This window comes from Diachasmimorpha longicaudata, chromosome 12, assembly GCF_034640455.1.
Source record: "Diachasmimorpha longicaudata isolate KC_UGA_2023 chromosome 12, iyDiaLong2, whole genome shotgun sequence".
Classification (NCBI taxonomy): Eukaryota; Metazoa; Arthropoda; class Insecta; order Hymenoptera; family Braconidae; genus Diachasmimorpha; species Diachasmimorpha longicaudata.
Genome location: NC_087236.1, coordinates 6,236,816 through 6,253,161, shown reverse-complemented (window position 1 = coordinate 6,253,161; position 16,346 = coordinate 6,236,816). Strand labels below are relative to the sequence as shown.

At 40.9% G+C, this 16,346-nt stretch overlaps 3 protein-coding genes and 1 non-coding gene across 5 annotated transcripts in view; 2 read left to right on the top strand and 2 right to left on the bottom strand.

Annotated features, from left to right (window-relative positions):
* Positions 1–52: 52 nt before the first annotated feature.
* Positions 53–3,281, bottom strand: LOC135167811 (polypeptide N-acetylgalactosaminyltransferase 35A). The gene is made up of 4 exons (XM_064131378.1): positions 2,958–3,281; positions 2,596–2,869; positions 1,146–2,272; positions 53–1,070 (listed from the first exon to the last, which is right to left on the bottom strand). The coding sequence occupies exons 2-4, from the start codon at positions 2,867–2,869 to the stop codon at positions 615–617; spliced, it is 1,857 nt and encodes a 618-aa protein (XP_063987448.1). The 5' UTR covers positions 2,958–3,281; the 3' UTR covers positions 53–614.
* Positions 3,282–4,719: 1,438 nt separating this feature from the next.
* On the top strand, positions 4,720–4,792 carry Trnar-ccu (transfer RNA arginine (anticodon CCU)). Its single transcript has one exon. It is a non-coding gene; the product is annotated as a tRNA-Arg (tRNA).
* Positions 4,793–4,978: 186 nt separating this feature from the next.
* Asns (Asparagine synthetase) lies at positions 4,979–10,053 on the bottom strand. The gene is made up of 6 exons (XM_064131392.1): positions 9,838–10,053; positions 7,347–7,671; positions 7,072–7,197; positions 6,743–6,979; positions 6,051–6,583; positions 4,979–5,894 (listed from the first exon to the last, which is right to left on the bottom strand). Exons 2-6 carry the CDS (start codon positions 7,470–7,472, stop codon positions 5,228–5,230), a joined length of 1,689 nt encoding a protein of 562 aa, XP_063987462.1. The 5' UTR covers positions 7,473–7,671; positions 9,838–10,053; the 3' UTR covers positions 4,979–5,227.
* LOC135167786 (microtubule-associated protein futsch-like) overlaps positions 7,930–16,346 on the top strand; it is a 29,041-nt gene continuing 20,624 nt past the window's right edge. The window contains exons 1-2 of one of the 2 annotated variants that reach the window (XM_064131313.1): positions 7,930–8,812; positions 15,521–15,630. In XM_064131313.1, the coding sequence (XP_063987383.1) occupies positions 15,567–15,630 (64 nt within the window). In that variant the 5' untranslated portion in view covers positions 7,930–8,812; positions 15,521–15,566. The remainder of the gene's footprint in view (positions 8,813–15,520; positions 15,631–16,346) is intronic. The other variant, XM_064131315.1, reaches the window with a different exon arrangement.

Genomic DNA, 16,346 nt, shown 5'->3' with positions numbered 1-16,346 from the left:
CTTTACGTGTGATTTTTGTGGCCGATTGATCAAGAGAAATACAACGATTAGGTTCAATTAACGAATTATCTCTTTATTTACGTCATTGAAACATTTAACATTCATTAAAACAATTTTATATCTCAATCATAATTTAAAAATTGATAAAAAACTATGAGTACTTTACATCAGTAGAATTTCATTCGTCATGGCGAAATTGCAACAGAAATCTCGTAATGAGCCACCCACATTCAGAATATCACAAATCTATACGAGGATGACAGCATCGTAGTAGTACAATTAGATCCTAATTTTAAAAGCTCTGATAATTCAGAGTGAAGAATTTCTATAGAAAAATTTCAGCTGAATGAATCGTATGAAAAGATACGATTCTGTAACTTTTTATACAGTATTTCCACACGTGTGGATTCCTCATCTTCCACTTCATCACTGGAATATCTGTTCCATCTCATCCTATCTAATCTCATCCACTTTGTATTCCAAACAAATTTCTTATCTCATTTTAATAACGTGTGAGTTCCCTTAACCCCATCCCTCCAATTTAAATCTCATCAACGTAATCAAATCCAGTTCTCCATGTGCTTGCCCCTGGTCCTACCTCGCTTAAGTTTCGGTCATCTGACCTCCTTCGCGGGGATCTTGGACCTCACCAGATCCCAGCTGATGGATGTCCGATCGTTCTTAGTGCACAGATCCATAACAACATAGGATTTTTCCCCCTTCTCCACCGCGAGACAAGTCCCAGCAGCCAAATTATAAATCGGCGTGCCACTGGTGCCCTTATGCTTCCACTCCTGGTCCCCTCCCATCTCGTGGCACTTCCCCAGCTTTGGTCTCTTCCCACTCCCATCCAGGCACAGCATCTGCCCAAGAACGAGCTCGTTCCTATCGGTTTCGTACCACATTTGCGATTTTACACGCAAACAAGGAGCCAGCACCAACATGGAGCCCTTGGTTTTGATATCCTTTTCGCTCTGGATACAGAGCGCCGAGTTCGACAGACGAATCATGAATTGATCGGTATAGTTTCGCTTCCTGGTGTGCCAGGGCTGCATTGGTGGCTGGTGCACCTGAATTGTTATGTTAGTTAATTAAGACGACAGATGAATGTTAAATGATTTTTTCAAATTAAATTCAAGACAAACCTTCGCCCACTTCTTCTTTAAATTCGTCTCATCATCGTCAGGCAGCGCCAACTCCGGATAAACAGTCTCAAGATACCAAGCAAAGTCCTTGCACTTGAGTCTCTCCCTGAGCTTGACCCTCTCGGAAACATCCCCATAGTCGATCTTCTCCACTCCCCTCAGATAGTACTGCTTGTACTTGTCCATCCAGACATGTGCAACCCTCAACGAATTCTTCAGCATCGTATCCTGCACGCGATCGTTTCCATAGGGTCTCCTCCTCCTGAAAACGTGTCCCACCCTGGAGCAGGGTATGAGCTCGATGCTCCCCCCGCACGTCCATATCCTGAAGGAGATCTCGAGGTTCTCACCGCCCCAGACATCCATCCCAGGGTCGTATTCCCCCAGTTCGTGAAAATACCTCCTGTCGATGGCGAACAGTCCCCCAGCCATCGTCGGCGACTTGATGGGCTTGATAAAGTCCTCTGGATCGACCAGGGTGTTCACGGGGAGGTTCTCCCACTTGAAGTGGAGCCCCCAGTTGAAGCCACCCCTGACTAGAGGACTCCCCGAGTACTGGAAGGTATCGGAATTTATTATATCGATCACTGGCATGGGGACAATCGTCCTGGACGTGGAAATCCTGGCGAGCAGGGGCTCTATCCACATTTCGTTGACTTCAATGTGAGAGTCGAGGAATATCAGGACGTCACCGGAGGCTTTACTGGCCCCGAATATCCTCGCCCGAATGAGACCCTCTCGTCTCTCGGTTCTGAAGTACTTCACCTGCTTCAGGGTCTTCTCAACGTAGCTCTGGATGTCCTCATGGAGCTGATCGCTGTCACTAAAGTCGTTGATGAGGATTATCTCGTGGAGGAGGGAGCCTGGGGTGCGGGAAATCACGGAGTGCAGGGAACGGAGGAGGGTCATGAAGTGCTCGTTGTAGAAGCAGATGATGATGCTGGCAGTGGGGAGGATGGGTGGGTAACTTTGGGAGGTGCAGAGCTTGTTTCGGGTGTCTGGGATTGGGGTAACGCGGTGGGGACCCAGGGCGTCGGAGACGAGGACGTTGAAGGCGTATTTTTGGTAACCCTCGTCACGTTTGCGGGCCTCCTCGGGAGTGTGCACGAGGCCCAGCTCGTCCAGACCTGGAGGAGGGACAAGAGGACAATTTTTGAGTGGAGATACTTGGACCTGGGGACTTTATGGTACGCTAGATCTCCTTGTCGATTTGACAGATGACTCAAAAATCACTTATGCCTTACCTTGTCGATATCTTTGGAGTGAGCCATTTAAGCAAAAATTGTCACTCAAACTTTTTTGTAGGCTGTGAAATTCTCTACAAAAAATGTCTTATCAACATTTCTCGTAAACCCCTCCCACCCGAAAATAAAGCAGATAAGACTTTGTGAGGGCTATCTTTACTCGTTTGGGTTCCCCCGATACCAAATGTGAGTTAATGAATAATTACCGTCGCCCAGTGTCACAGCTGGTCTCACCGGGACCGGTTGCAATTGCTTAATCAGTTTATCACTGTTTTTCTTCCCTCCGTCAAAGCCATTATTCAATAATATCTTTCGGTTGAGTAGTGACTCGTCCTGGGTGTTCCCGTACTTCGATATCAGCATTGTGGGATTAATGTTAGGATTTTGTGAAAGTTTCGAGTACAAATACAAACTAAATGCCCATGTCAACGAGGCTATCACCATTCCCGATATAAAAGAGGCGTATCTCGTGGAAATCATCTGGAAACGGGATATTTAGGTGAATTTTTAGGTTATGTTCCACACTCAGTAACAATCCCACTGTTTCTCAATTATTTTTTATTCTTACGTTTGTTCATGGGAAATAACACTGTTGTGAGACGATAAAAAATTGATTCTAATGTTAACAATCGATCGAATAAACAAAAAGAGGTGTTTGGCAGCTGCTCATGATGACTAGGGGAACTCGCTCTGCTGGCAAACAAATAAAACTACTGTAGATTTTTTTTCTATCGATTATGTGACATCAATCACGTGAGTTAATTAACAAAGTCTGCAAATGAGCACAGAAACACTTTTTTGATGTGAAACATCTATAGGCGCACCCCTAAACTGAATCGTTGGCCTGGCGATACTTGCCGTGGCGAGCATTCGCCAGGCTATACTAAGGTATGCCTATCTATATTCTGTGTAGTAGAGTGTACGGCGTGGCTTCTCACTCAGTTCGACGTTGTTGTTTACTACGGTACACATAACCTGCGTTTTATTTAATTTTTCATTTTAATTTTTGACAATAAAATATGTGTGACAGTGATAACTCAGAAGATCAAAGTGATCAACCTTGTGCAAAGAAAGTGAAACTACACTATGGTATACTACCAAGTCATCAGTAAGTAGATCGTATTTTTCAAGTCTCCATAAATGTAATTATTATATTTTTATATTTAATTAATTATATTCATATTAATCATATTAATAATTTATATAAATTATATTAATATTATCTTCAATTAAGGATTCTTTTATTATTCATGAAGGAATTAATATAGAAAAATTTATTAATAAAATTTATACTTGCAAATCTTTAGTCATATATTGCAATAATTAACTAAGATTTGAGTTCATGAGTATATTGAAGCCACACTTAAATTTTTTTTTTTTGTGTATTTCAATATCATATTGTTTTAAATATTTCAGTTCCCAACAATCATCAGAAGGATCACAAAATATTATTATTGAAACTGGACGTCACCCTGATCAGTTAAACACAAGGCATACTATCAATGTTGTGTCAGACTTTATTAATCGAATAGTACCAGACTATTTTAAACTATTGCATCTATTGGAAATGTGTGTTCTTCACATGTTAAACTACAAGACGGAAGTGAATTAATTATGATTGTAATATACATTTCACCTAATAACAAAATGGATCATCTCATTTCATTTTTACATGAAAGGTTATTTCCTTATAGTCAAACAGGTTCAATAATTCTTAAAGCGAATAAACATAAACTACCATTATTTTTAGCTGCATATTTCAGTGTAAATTTTGCAAGAGCTGAATCAATGCCATTAATGACATTTCTTCAAAAAGAATTTCAATGGCAAATCAATAACGATCCAAAAGAATCTACTACCAAATATGGAACAACAATAGATGCTGTATTTGTGAGATATCTTGATGGTGTTTCATCCAATACTTTTGTAACGTACTTTAGTTATCATCGACCAATCGTCACAGTAATACCGGCAGAGGAAAAATCGAATATAACTATTATTGAAGCCACAGATGAAAATATTTAAATTGTGGCAACTTGATACTAATATCGAATTTTTATATCATGTAAATAAATGTTTATTAAATAAAGTTACCATTTACTGTAAGAATCTCGTAATACTTCATTTTTTCATTAGGCTATATTTAATTCCTGTAATAATATTATCTTTTATGCATATTACTTGTACACACACGATGTTTCACATCTGCCAGGCGTCCCATGACGGCTCATTTTTTTGCAAAAAGGGAGCTCAGAACATTTTTTATTTTTAATAGCAATTTTTATTTGGGTGCGGAGTTCTTAACGCGTTAGAAGGTTACGATTGAAAAAGCCCCTGTGGCCTAATGGATAAGGCATCGGTCTCCTAAACCGGGGATTGTGGGTTCGAGTCCCACCAGGGGTAGTGGTTTATTTTTTTTATTTTTTTAAAGGATGGAAATTTTTTTTTGTATTATAATCGCGCTTATCTTTCGTGCTCTGATGTCATGACTTCTAAAATTATTCAGTGCAGGAGATGACCCAGTAATCTCATTAAAAAAAATGACTGTTCGCTCAGGTTCATTAAGGCTCCAATGACGTGACAACTTCATTTGCAAATTTAAACATTTTATTTACATTCTTGTAAACAATCTCCATTTCTTTCTAATATTTAACAGACCTCATCGTTCAGTCTCTCCTCCTCACATAAAAAATAATTTTATAAAAAAAATTGAGATCAATTCAGAACAGACACCAGCAATTCCCTGACGAAGGGGTGGAATGAGCTGACTTATCTCTCAGATCACCCCTCGCCATTGAATCAATTTTCCAAAATGTTAGGTCCTCGAATTGAGCAGATCTAGACCTCCTCCTTCTTCTCGGCAGCATAATGCTTGATGAACCTGGCCGACGGGTCGCTGACGTTCTTCACCCATCGTGGCATCCAGAAGTAAGGAGTGAAGTTCTCCCCTGCCCCAGGGTAATGAGTCTCAAAGACTTTTCTGTAGTAGAAAGCCTCTTTGGTTTTAGGTGTGCAATGGGGGAACGTCACCCTGGCCTCCTCGAGCTCCTCATCAGAGACTCGTAAATCTGTAATGTCCTGGATGACCTCGAACAGGGATTTCTTGATGGAAGCAACACCGTCGCTGAAGGCCTCCTTGTGCCTCCACAGGATGTTGTTGGGGAGGAGTTTCTCCCCCTCGAAGGCAGACCTCAACAGGTGCTTCTCCACGCCGTTCTGGGGCTGCCTCATTCCAGGCTCCAGGGACAAGAAATAGTTTGTAAACTGAAGATCCAGGAATGGCACACGAAGCTCCAGACTGTGGCCTGCAGTCGTCCTATCAGCTCTGAGCCCGTCGTACAGATATATGTCCTTCAGCAGACGTAGACTCTCTTGGTGGCCCTCGTGGGCACTTGGGGCGTCTCTGAAGTAGATGTACCCCTGGGCTACCTCGTCAGCACCCTCACCACTGAATATGACCGTTGTGTCTGTGTTACGGTGGATGTAACGGGCCAAAAGGTACATTCTGCAGCAAGAAAAACGTATTTTTCCAAATTAAAAACAACTGGGACTCTAGGGACAATTGAAAGATCTATTTTTTCAATAAATAATCGATGCATAGTTCATTATTCACCGGGAAGATCAATCGTTGATAATGAATTGATTCACAATATTATCTCACCCAATTGAAGCTCTGATAGTAGTGATATCAAAGGTCTCCAGGGTATAAATAACATCATCTAATACGTCTTCGACATCCTTAGGGGTGAAAATGATTTCATGATGTTCAGTACCGATGAAATCAGCAACTTGTCTTGCAGCCCTGATGTCAGGACTGTCCCCCATGCCAATGGCAAAACTCTGGATTTTATAATTAACGTTGTTCTGCCTCGCCTGCTGAACGAGGAGGGCAGCAATGAGACTAGAGTCGAGTCCTCCTGACAGCAGACATCCAATTCGCCTGTCCGCCATCAGACGCTTCTCCACAGCAGCTGTCAAAAGCTTTCTGATGTTTCCCAGGACGTCTGCGGGGGCCAAGGACTGCCAGGGGACGAAGACGTCGAAGGACGGCTTGTCACCAAGTTTGTAGTAACTGACTGTTTTCATTAATTTTACTTTTCCATTGGGGAGGAGGCGGTATTCTTCGTAGTGGCCCGGCGGGAAGGGCTCTAGGGTCCATGTCCCTGACATTTGATCGGCGAGGCCGATCAAACCCTGGAGGGGTGGGAAAATTTTTAGAATCGCGTGGGAACGTTGGGAGTTCCAGAGGAATGAGAGTTAAATTAACAAAATAAAAATAGCTCGGGCATTTCAATCACTTCACGTCCTATCAATCAGTCTCGTAATTAAAAATTAAAATGATAAAACATGTACCTTGCTCTCGGAGCATATCGCAAGCTGGCCCTCTGAACTTCGCAGTCTAAAGAGAGGTCTGACCCCGTACGGATCCCTCCCAATAACAACTCTGCTCTCCTCCACATCCATCAAACAAAACGCGAAAACTCCATCCAGGGAGCTAGCGATATTCTCGATACCGGCGTTCATGTAGAGATGGGTGATGACCTCCACATCGCACTTGGTCGCGTACTCGTAGTTGTGTTTGTCCTTGAGCTAAAAACATTGAGAATAACATTATTTATTCATTAAAGAGGAATGTTCGAGTGATTGCAAATCAAAGTGCTGACCCAGCAGCTTTTCCTTACTTGTTTGTGGTTATAAAGTTCTCCATTGCAAAGTAGAAATACGTGGGGATATTTATTTATCCTCATGGGCTGCATTCCACAGAGACTGTCGACGATTGACAGCCGTTGAAACCCCAAAAAGGCATTCTGAATAATTTTTCATAATTAAATGAAGACTTGAGGAGTTAAACAGTGAAATGTGTCTGATTTTTTCATGGAATGGAAAGAGTAAAAGGCAGTTGTCATTTTGGTCCATAAAAAATCATTTGCAGACACATTTTGATTGTTTTAATTACCTTGACCCGGTTGTCGTACTCTATCCTTAAGGCATCAGGGCCTCTGTGTACAATTTTATTGACATTAGCACAAACACACGTCAAAGTTTCCTCTTCAACCCCGAATAAGGCCCAGATTCCGCACATTTTTATTTCAACCAATTAATTTAGAACAATTAATTTCTTGTGGAAGGGCTCTCAACTTTTGTTAGACCCTGACACGTTTCGAGGATTCCTCAGCAACTGACTCCCGCAACTCACTTTACCAAGTGGATTTGTCCAGTGGGGGAGGTCGACGTGTGTGATGCAATAGCCGACACGATTTCACATATGACTCGGATGAAATCTGTATGTGGTAGTTACAAATAAATAATATATGTGCTGACCTCCGTGCCTCACAAACAGAATCTGCATGCCGACACGGCATCTTGAGTCCCTCCGGCGATAATGCAACCCCTCCCCCCCCTGACGCGTGGCGCCCCCAACAGATAACCCCCTCACCACTAGGCTCTCCCTTACCGACAGGCCGCCATTACCAATCCCCAGTGACCCCAACCTGGAACGCCAAAGCCTCCACAAAGTCAAAAACCTGATCCAAGTCCCCCAGTGAAAGCCCCCAAAAAACATTCACAAGTTCAACGACACAGTCACACCACTATCAGTGGCCCCCTCCCCCCCCAAATAAACCAATCGAAAAATATCATTCTTTCGGACGCGTGTATTGGCAGCCGTGTGAGGGAACGGGGCAAGGCTTGCAGAGTGTCGGGCGCTCAGTCAGGAAACTCGGCTGCATCGAGGCACTACACAAACCTCCAAATAAGCTCTTCGAGCGGCTGTTGAACATTCATCAGCCAAAAATCAAACATCCGTCATCATTTCTCCTTCCCCGAGCCCCTAAAGTCCCCCCAGTGTGCCCCCGATCCGATCATAATTAGCAACAAACAAACGTGAGAAGTGCAATGCCAGTTGTTTATCCTGGTGCCTCAGTTGCTTTCTGTGTCTGCTAATGGTGTTTGTGGGAGTGTCGAGGGAATTTACAGTGCCAGTGCAGTTTATCCCCGTCGGTAGGCAGTCATCCATGGGATACGTGTGATAAATCATGCCAAATTGTTCGAAAATAATTCAACAAACCCCTGGAGAATCAACATTGTTGTGATAACAGAGTTTTGAAGGTTATTTTGGACCCTTGTCCTCGCACGATTGCACTTATTGGTTGGACGTGAGCACAACTGTGGAAGTTCATGATGTGATTGAAGTTCTGAGCATTGAGTTGAGTAATTAGCGAGTGTTATTTGTAGGTTATATGCACCCTATTGTCAGGGAAAACGTGACGAATTGACATACATCTATTGATAGGGAGTTTTGGTGCAATTGATAACAGTACATGGCCCCTTGGGCAATCGAGATTGGAGTTGTTTTATGGTGGTGAACGGTGAGCGTGACCATATTTCTGGAGCCTCGTGACTCGTGACGATGTTAAAGATGTCGTAAGTACTGTTTTTTGTTTTTCTTTTTTCATTGTTGGGGGGAGAGATTTTGGGGGCTGTTTGTAGGGGTTGGTGGGGTTCCTGTGAGTGGGATTTATACCCTGCCGACGGGCGGGGAGTGTCGTTGGGCCGACGGTGCCCCATTCTCTGTTCAGTTTTCTTTTTTCGAGAGAATAGACTAGGCGAGGAGTGGACGAGAGGGACGAGGGAGCAGAATAATGTTCTCACGTGTTGTTCCCAGGGACCGGAAACAGCGGTTTAACAATTTGTTCGGACTTCTAGGAGGAGACTCTCCAGGTTGTGAGAGAGGGCTTGGAAATTTTGAGGGATGGATGAGGACGAGAGGTGGTTTATGAGGAGCAATAGTGTCGATTTTGGGTGGGTGAGGGAGATGAGGAGGAAATTTTCTTGGAGAAGTCACTGATTATTCATTTCTTTGGGGGAATGGCTATGAATGTGCTGTTGGTTGTTCAAGTGGGGGAATTTAATGAGGAGAATACGTTGGTAATCTTCTGGTCGTTAAAGAAAAATTCAATGGAAATGGGGGATGAAAGGAGGTGGGTCCTTCGGAAGGAATCTGGGGATATCTTCGAAAGTTGGGGATTTATCGAAAAAAAATAGGAAAGATTTTTTGTGGAGAATTTTCTGCACTTCGGGAAGTTTCTTTTCACTTTTTCCAGTGGAGTTTTCCTTCTCGTTTCTTCAACTCCTTTAAAGATCCTAAAATCACCGCTCAAATTCTTCCGGAGTATCAACAACTCATTAAGTTGATGATACAGTCTAGACTGTCGAGCAACTCAATCCCAAATTTTTAATTCCCTGACTTCAGGTTGATTTTATTTCTCGTTAAGAGAATTTCGCTGCTAAAGTTTTTTAATAACTTTCCTGACAATTGTCCCATGGCATTACGACACATCTAATGACCCTCCCCGTCGCTGATAATTCGCATGTCGGTGGAATGGTTTAGATAAATAAAAAATGATGGCACGAGTTGAAAGAAAATTCATGATGAGCTGAGCACGTACCTTGCATCAATCATGGTCCACTTTATTGAATAAGTCATGCCTCCAGTTAGTAGTCGAATAAATCCATGAAAATGATGAACCACTGGTATCTACTCCTACTATCCTACTATCCTACTATCAGGAGTCCACGAAACCATCAGCTCGACGCGATTAAATTATTATAACTCAACTAAATAACCGTAAATCGAAGTTTGATTCGACAGGAAAATTAAACGTAGCTGAGATGCGGTGTACGGAGGAGTCCAAGGCGGAAAGACCGTGACGTAAGTGGGTCACACAAATGTCCAACACATACATGTTAACATGTATATATAAACGTGCGTCTCTGGAAAAGCTCGAGCTAGTGTATGAAATGGCAAGGCGTCCATTTTGCCGATGTAAATTTTGCACAGAACGCCCTGGGGGAAATCGTACATTCGACGTCCGATATTTGGATCGTCTGCCGAGAGCTCCAACGTACGCTAGCATTTCGGTGGTTATCTGTTTGAAATGAGTTATGAATTTTCGATGCTCCAGGAGTAGCTCGGGTGAATTAATCACAATCGAGGGGAAGGGCCATGGGGATGAGGGTTGGACAGTGACAATGGGAAAATAAATATTTTTACCGAGAATATATTGCTGATATATTTGTTTAAAAAATCTGCTTGGTCTCTGGAAATTTTTATTCATTCGGAACTTCGTTGATAAATCTGATGGAACCGTTAATTTGGGTTCCGCATGTTCCTGAGAGTGTGGAGGAAGGGCAGGATTTTTTTTTGTGAGGATTTTCGATGGGGAAAATCGCAAGTTAGACACGTGTTCCAACACGACATCAATTCATCTTTATTCAATGCTACTTCCATTATTTTGTTGGAGGAGAGGACTTGGGATGATCATGAATTATTTAACAATAGGTTGCAAAGATAGAATTCAAGTCTTTGAATGAGTGAGATAAAATTACAATCGAGAATCAGATATTTTTATTGATAAAAGAGTGAGAACGTGGTTGGAAAAATTTTGGTCGACGGAGGGTTGTTTTTGTTTCACAGCAACAAATTTTTCGTGGACGTAGAAAATTGGGAATTAATTAGGGGATGAGTCGGGGAGGTTGCAAGTGTTATCAATAAAAAATCTTATCGTCCTTTCACTTCGGAATGTTCCCCAAAATTTTCTTTCGAAGTGAGATGGATTCCTCGTATTTTATCACTTTGCTGTTGATTTAATCTTTACACTTCTTAGAGGACAAGTTTTATTTGCTCCAACCTATTTATTATTATTTTTTTCGTAAAGTTTTGAACTTAAATGAGAGTAGAGGAGTATTCACCGAGAAAAAATTGCACTGGTGCCAATCAAATTTGTTTCACTCCAGAAGTGAATGGTTTCAGGGGCATCTGTTTGTCTGAAACAAATTTGATTGACGGAATTATATTTTTTATCGCCGCACTACAAAGGAAAAGTTTATTCCTCGTGGAATTTTTTTTTGCAAATAGACAATCCAGCTTCAGTTTCGTTCTGCTATCGCTTGATAGGCTGCAATATTTTTTTGCAATTTATTTCTCCGGGAATAGAACGAATTCATTAGCTATCAATTAACAATCATTAATTTTTTGATCAAATAAACCGTTTATTTCCCGGAAATGCGGTATTTTTTGGGGAACACTATGGGGTCTGTGAACAATTAGTTCCGTGAAAATACACATCGTCATTCGATGGGAAAATTTCGTGAAAGGTAATTTGAAAATCGATAGTGTATGGTAGCCAACACGAAAGTGTAGACAGAACTCGGAATTGCCCCAACGGGATCCAAGGATTTTCGACCATTTTGTTTTCTCTCGAGTTCCTTTCAGTGTTTCCTGTTAAACACTGAAGTATTCGCGATAATCCTATGATAAAAGACCCGATGGAATTGGTTTCACGATTTATTTTCTGCAATTTACCGAACCATAATTTTCCTTAAATTCTCAGTTCCAGATTTTTCAACAAAATTTCATCGGGAAAATTCCGAAAAAAATTGTGACCAATCCCTACTATTTAAAATAACTATCACAAGTTATCGAAATTTTTTCCAAACATTTTTCCGACAGGAAAAGCTCCTCAACTCATTGAAAATCAAAAATTGTGACCAGTTTGACTCGCGTTCCATTTTTCCCTGTCCTCCCACTCATTTTTTTATCAAATACTTTTCTCATAACATAAGTACCACAAGTGTGTTTCATCCCCGAAATTGGGGGATTTGGCAACATCCCCTGGACATTCAGAATTTAGTCACCACAACAGTTGGTACCACTTGGATTACGTTAAGTGTCTCTTGGACAACCGGGAACCCGTTCAGATACTTAACGCACGTGATTGATGACTCCAAGTATCTCCTCAGTATTATTAAACAACTACTTTCGTTTTTCGTTTTATTTTAACGGATTTAAATCACCGATTTCATTGGAAAATTTAACACGAGTGAATTGAGGGGATGCGGGCTACGTTAGACTCAACGAGGGAAAAGAAAAATTCAGTATCGAGTGGGTGAATAAGCTGGATTCATTTGTGTAAACATTGGAATGAAAAATTGAATAATTGGAGAATAGAGGGCACATGGTGTATCGGTGAAGGGGGAGGGGCGGGGGGGTGAAGGGGCTGTTGTGCTGGTCTTCTATTTAACGGTGCCAATGACACCCGAGATACTGAGAGTTCAGATTAGTTCAGTTGTTTGGTGATAGTTCGGTGTCAGGGATTCTCATTTATCGCAATTGATAAAAGCATTTGTGACTGGTTTTTTTTTCATCCGAATAATTCTGAAATATCTCGGAAACTCTCGGAAGAATCAATGTCACTACATTGATTAGAATAATTATTGAGGGATTTTTCGTGGGTTTAAAACAAAAATAGGAATTCTCCCCTTTTAATGCGATATTTTCTGATTTATCCAGTGGATTTGACTTTATCAAGGGACTTTTTTCTTCTCAGGAGATTTGTAAATCAGCAGTGAAAGGAATTCCTCGAGATATTATCAAACATCTGTCGTCACTAGTGGATTAAAAAAAAAAATTGAGTGAATGGATGAGGGAAATATGTGAAACAACCCCCGAAATATTTCACGGGAATAATGTCAGAGAGTGTCACAATACCCAGGTCCAATTATTCTCACCCGACATTTAAATAATTCTCCAATTGTTGGAGCTCCCAACACAACTGAGCCCATTCCCCCCTCCCATTCCTCCCCACCCCACCTCCCCAACTTTCTTCGAAATTTCCGAAGCTCCAGGATTTTGAAATTCAGATGAGCTCAATAATTCAGTTCTGCCTCTGTCGTATCAGTGGTTCTCATCCATCGAGAGAAGTTGATAACACTTTGATATAACATTTTCATTAAGTGAAGTCAGGGATATTTATTAAGTTGGGTATTTTTTTAAGAATTTTCTCTGGTCAGTAGATTTCCAGACATTTATCATCGGCTCCTGGAGTATTATCAGTGCCACTAGACCACCGATAGTCCGATCAGAATTTATTAAATTCTAATCTTTAAAAAAATAATTTAAATTTATTCCTCTTCAGTTCGTCATAACCGAAGATATTCTCAACCCATCAGCTACAATCAGGGATTAATCTCCCAGCATTAATTCACCTTGACGTGTCAGTACCTTCTCTCTCATTCGACGTATCAATTTTCAACAATGTTTCTATCCCAGAAACAAATAAACCCTCGTAAAACCCGGGAGAAAAAATAAACGTAGACTGGAGGAGGGGAAAAAAAAATGGGGAAAGAGTGAGGACTGTAACATGGTAATGACGATGCCACCATTGACCAGCACAGTTGTCTTTCTCATTCTCTCTGGTAGTCGTGCACTTGGATACTCCTGCTGCGTACTCCTGGCTGTATCCCCCTCAGCCGCGGGTGTTTCATCCAGTGTTTCTCAACTTACAGACTTTATAGTGTTGAGGATTGAGTAACGGCAATACCCAGAGATTCTCCAAACTCACCTTTACACTTTTTTTCGTATACCCGGAGGCGTGAATTCATTCATTATCATTAATACCTTTGCTTCCGAGTGGAAGCATCCCAATAGGTCAAATTCAGGGGGGATAAATCCAACCATTTTGCCCCTTAATGACGGGAGATTAATTTTTTAATGATGTTCAGACATTTTGTTGGATGTGTGGGTAGGTGAGAATTATTTTTCATTCGCTCGTTAGTCAAATAATGAAATTGCATCATTTTTTGTCACGCGTATGCACTACCAGGCCCCTCCCTCGTCATTAATTTATGCTTAATTAATTGACGAAGTATTTTATTCAATTTTTACGCAATTCTCTTCCAATAATTGACCATAAAGTTTCCCTGCTGATCCAGAATTTAAATTCTATCGATTAAAATCCGGGAATTCGGTAATTTCCGTCTCATTTCTGCATCCCAGCATCAGGACTTTTCCCCGACTTTTCCCTCCGCACACTAGACTGACTGCATTCTCCACTAGAATTTCTTTTTCAATAATTCTCTACCGCAAACATGCGCAACACTATCGCAAAACTTGAGGATTAATTCGCCCTCGATTTTATCCTCTGAAAAATGAGACAACAAAATTAAAAAAAAAAAAATTCTTTTCTCTTGAAAACTTTCTCCTCGTCTAGTCTCCTCATTACTCTTCTACAGTCATCATAGCTATTGACTAAAAACTCCTTAATTCGCAATAATTTCACGCCCGTCAGGTCCTCGATGACGTCTACAGTCGTCCAAGGACATTTAAACCTGGACTCATGATTTTGTGAGGGAAAAAAAGGAAAAAAAACTCTGTCATCTCCTGGGTCTGTCGGTTGACTATTTTCAGTAGTAGACCAGTTTGATGAATAAAGTGGTAGTGGGATTATTTTGGAGGTAGGAAGTGTAACTGAATCTCAAACTGGGCGAGAGTCTCTGGCATACCTTTGGTCTTGTATACCTGGAGGAGCCATGAGCCTGGCCTGCTTTGGGCCAACGCCAATGCGTTCCCCGTTGCACTCGCCTCACATTTTTTTTTAATGCCCCCATCCCACATACCCTCTCACTCTTGTAATTATAGTTATAGTTATCTTTTACACCCCTCCACCTCCCCCTGACCTCCCCTTGTGTCCACTGCGCTGTCCCTTTCCATCCACCAGATGATAATGTTTAAGTTTCATTGGAGAATGGCTTGTTGACATTGTTTATGGACTTACTACACACTGCATTGACGTAGACATAATACAGAATTTATGGAATTTGGTGGTGAAAGGATAGTTGAGGTGATGATGCACCAGGAAGGCTCATTAACTAGATAAAAATCGATTGATTGTAAATAAATAATGATTTTATGTTTATGAATTTTTTTTTTTTTTCGCTGCCAGAGAAAGTCTAGTTTTTGTTGTGGGGAAGTTTTTGAAAAATATGTTTAGATCTTGAGGTTTGTTTTGATAATAATTTTCTTGTGGAGTTGCAGTGATAGAATCAAATTCTTTGTCAATGAGATTTAATCTTTGATTATTTTCAAGCATCTGCTTTATCAAGAAAAAAAAAATCCGGTTAAAACGCACCCACCGAACATTCATACCCCATATGCTGATTCATCTTGGTTTAATCCCTTCACTGCCAAATTATTCACCCCACTCCACATCGAATAATTTCATAATAAATAGTTTCTCTGCACGAATGAATTTAACCATTATTAAACTGGGGAATTTCTGCTCTTTTCGTCAGAGAGAAAAGCGATGAGCATCGCATAAATGCACAGACCTAGGACATCATGAGGGGAAGAACGCCGTTGGCGGATGACACCCCAAAGAGGGCTCCGCCTGTGCCCAGGAGAGGTGAGTTTAGTTCTCCCCTCGACCCCAAACAAAAATCCACATATACAACAGAATATAATGACTCGAGCCTCAGAACAAACGACATGAACATGAAAAACTGAGATTAATCAAGTCATGTGGTAGTTGTTTCTCAGGGAAGAAATTAATTAGTAAAAATCATCGAAAATTTTTTATAAAACTAAGTGACAGATTAATTTTTCCTGAATATTTATCTTCGTCTGGTGTCAATATCCAGTGGTAAATTTTCCAGTGAATTTTATCCTAAAAATTCATGGAGTATTTTAAAAATTAATCAAAGAGAATTGCGAAAAGTTTCAGGAAATGTGGGAGGTTCCAACGATTCTATAACAATTAAAAAAATTTAATCAATTCTCCATCAACTAAAATCAATCAAAATTGTTTAGAATCCCCTGGAGTTTTAAGAATAATCTCCAAAATAATACAAAATCCGTAATTTGATAATTTTTATCTCAATTAGTCTCATAACTAATGCTGTCCATATCTAATGCAATGTTCAGTCGAGTAATTAACGGCAAATAGGATTTTATTTTCCATTCATCGCTGATATCCCTATTAGACCAGTTATTTTCACATTTATGTTGCTAATTTTCGTGTTACCATGCGACACTGGGCTTACTCGTTACTCATTCTCTCTCTTTCCCTGTGGGGGCTGTACTTCCTCCCTTTTTCCCCCCCTCTGACAGACCCCTCCACCA

Bases quoted from the DNA above. Each gene is read 5' to 3' on its own strand.
- LOC135167811 (XM_064131378.1), bottom strand. From the start codon at position 2,869: ATGATTTCCACGAGATACGCCTCTTTTATATCGGGAATGGTGATAGCC. The intron at 2,273-2,595 runs GTAATTATTCAT...TCCCTCCTCCAG, and splicing joins AGCTGTGACACTGGGCGACG to GTCTGGACGAGCTGGGCCTC. The intron at 1,071-1,145 runs GTTTGTCTTGAA...ATAACAATTCAG, and splicing joins TAAAGAAGAAGTGGGCGAAG to GTGCACCAGCCACCAATGCA.
- Asns (XM_064131392.1), bottom strand. From the start codon at position 7,472: ATGTGCGGAATCTGGGCCTTATTCGGGGTTGAAGAGGAAACTTTGACG. The intron at 6,584-6,742 runs GTACATGTTTTA...CCACCCCTCCAG, and splicing joins CGATATGCTCCGAGAGCAAG to GGTTTGATCGGCCTCGCCGA. The intron at 5,895-6,050 runs GTGAGATAATAT...TTCTTGCTGCAG, and splicing joins ACTATCAGAGCTTCAATTGG to AATGTACCTTTTGGCCCGTT.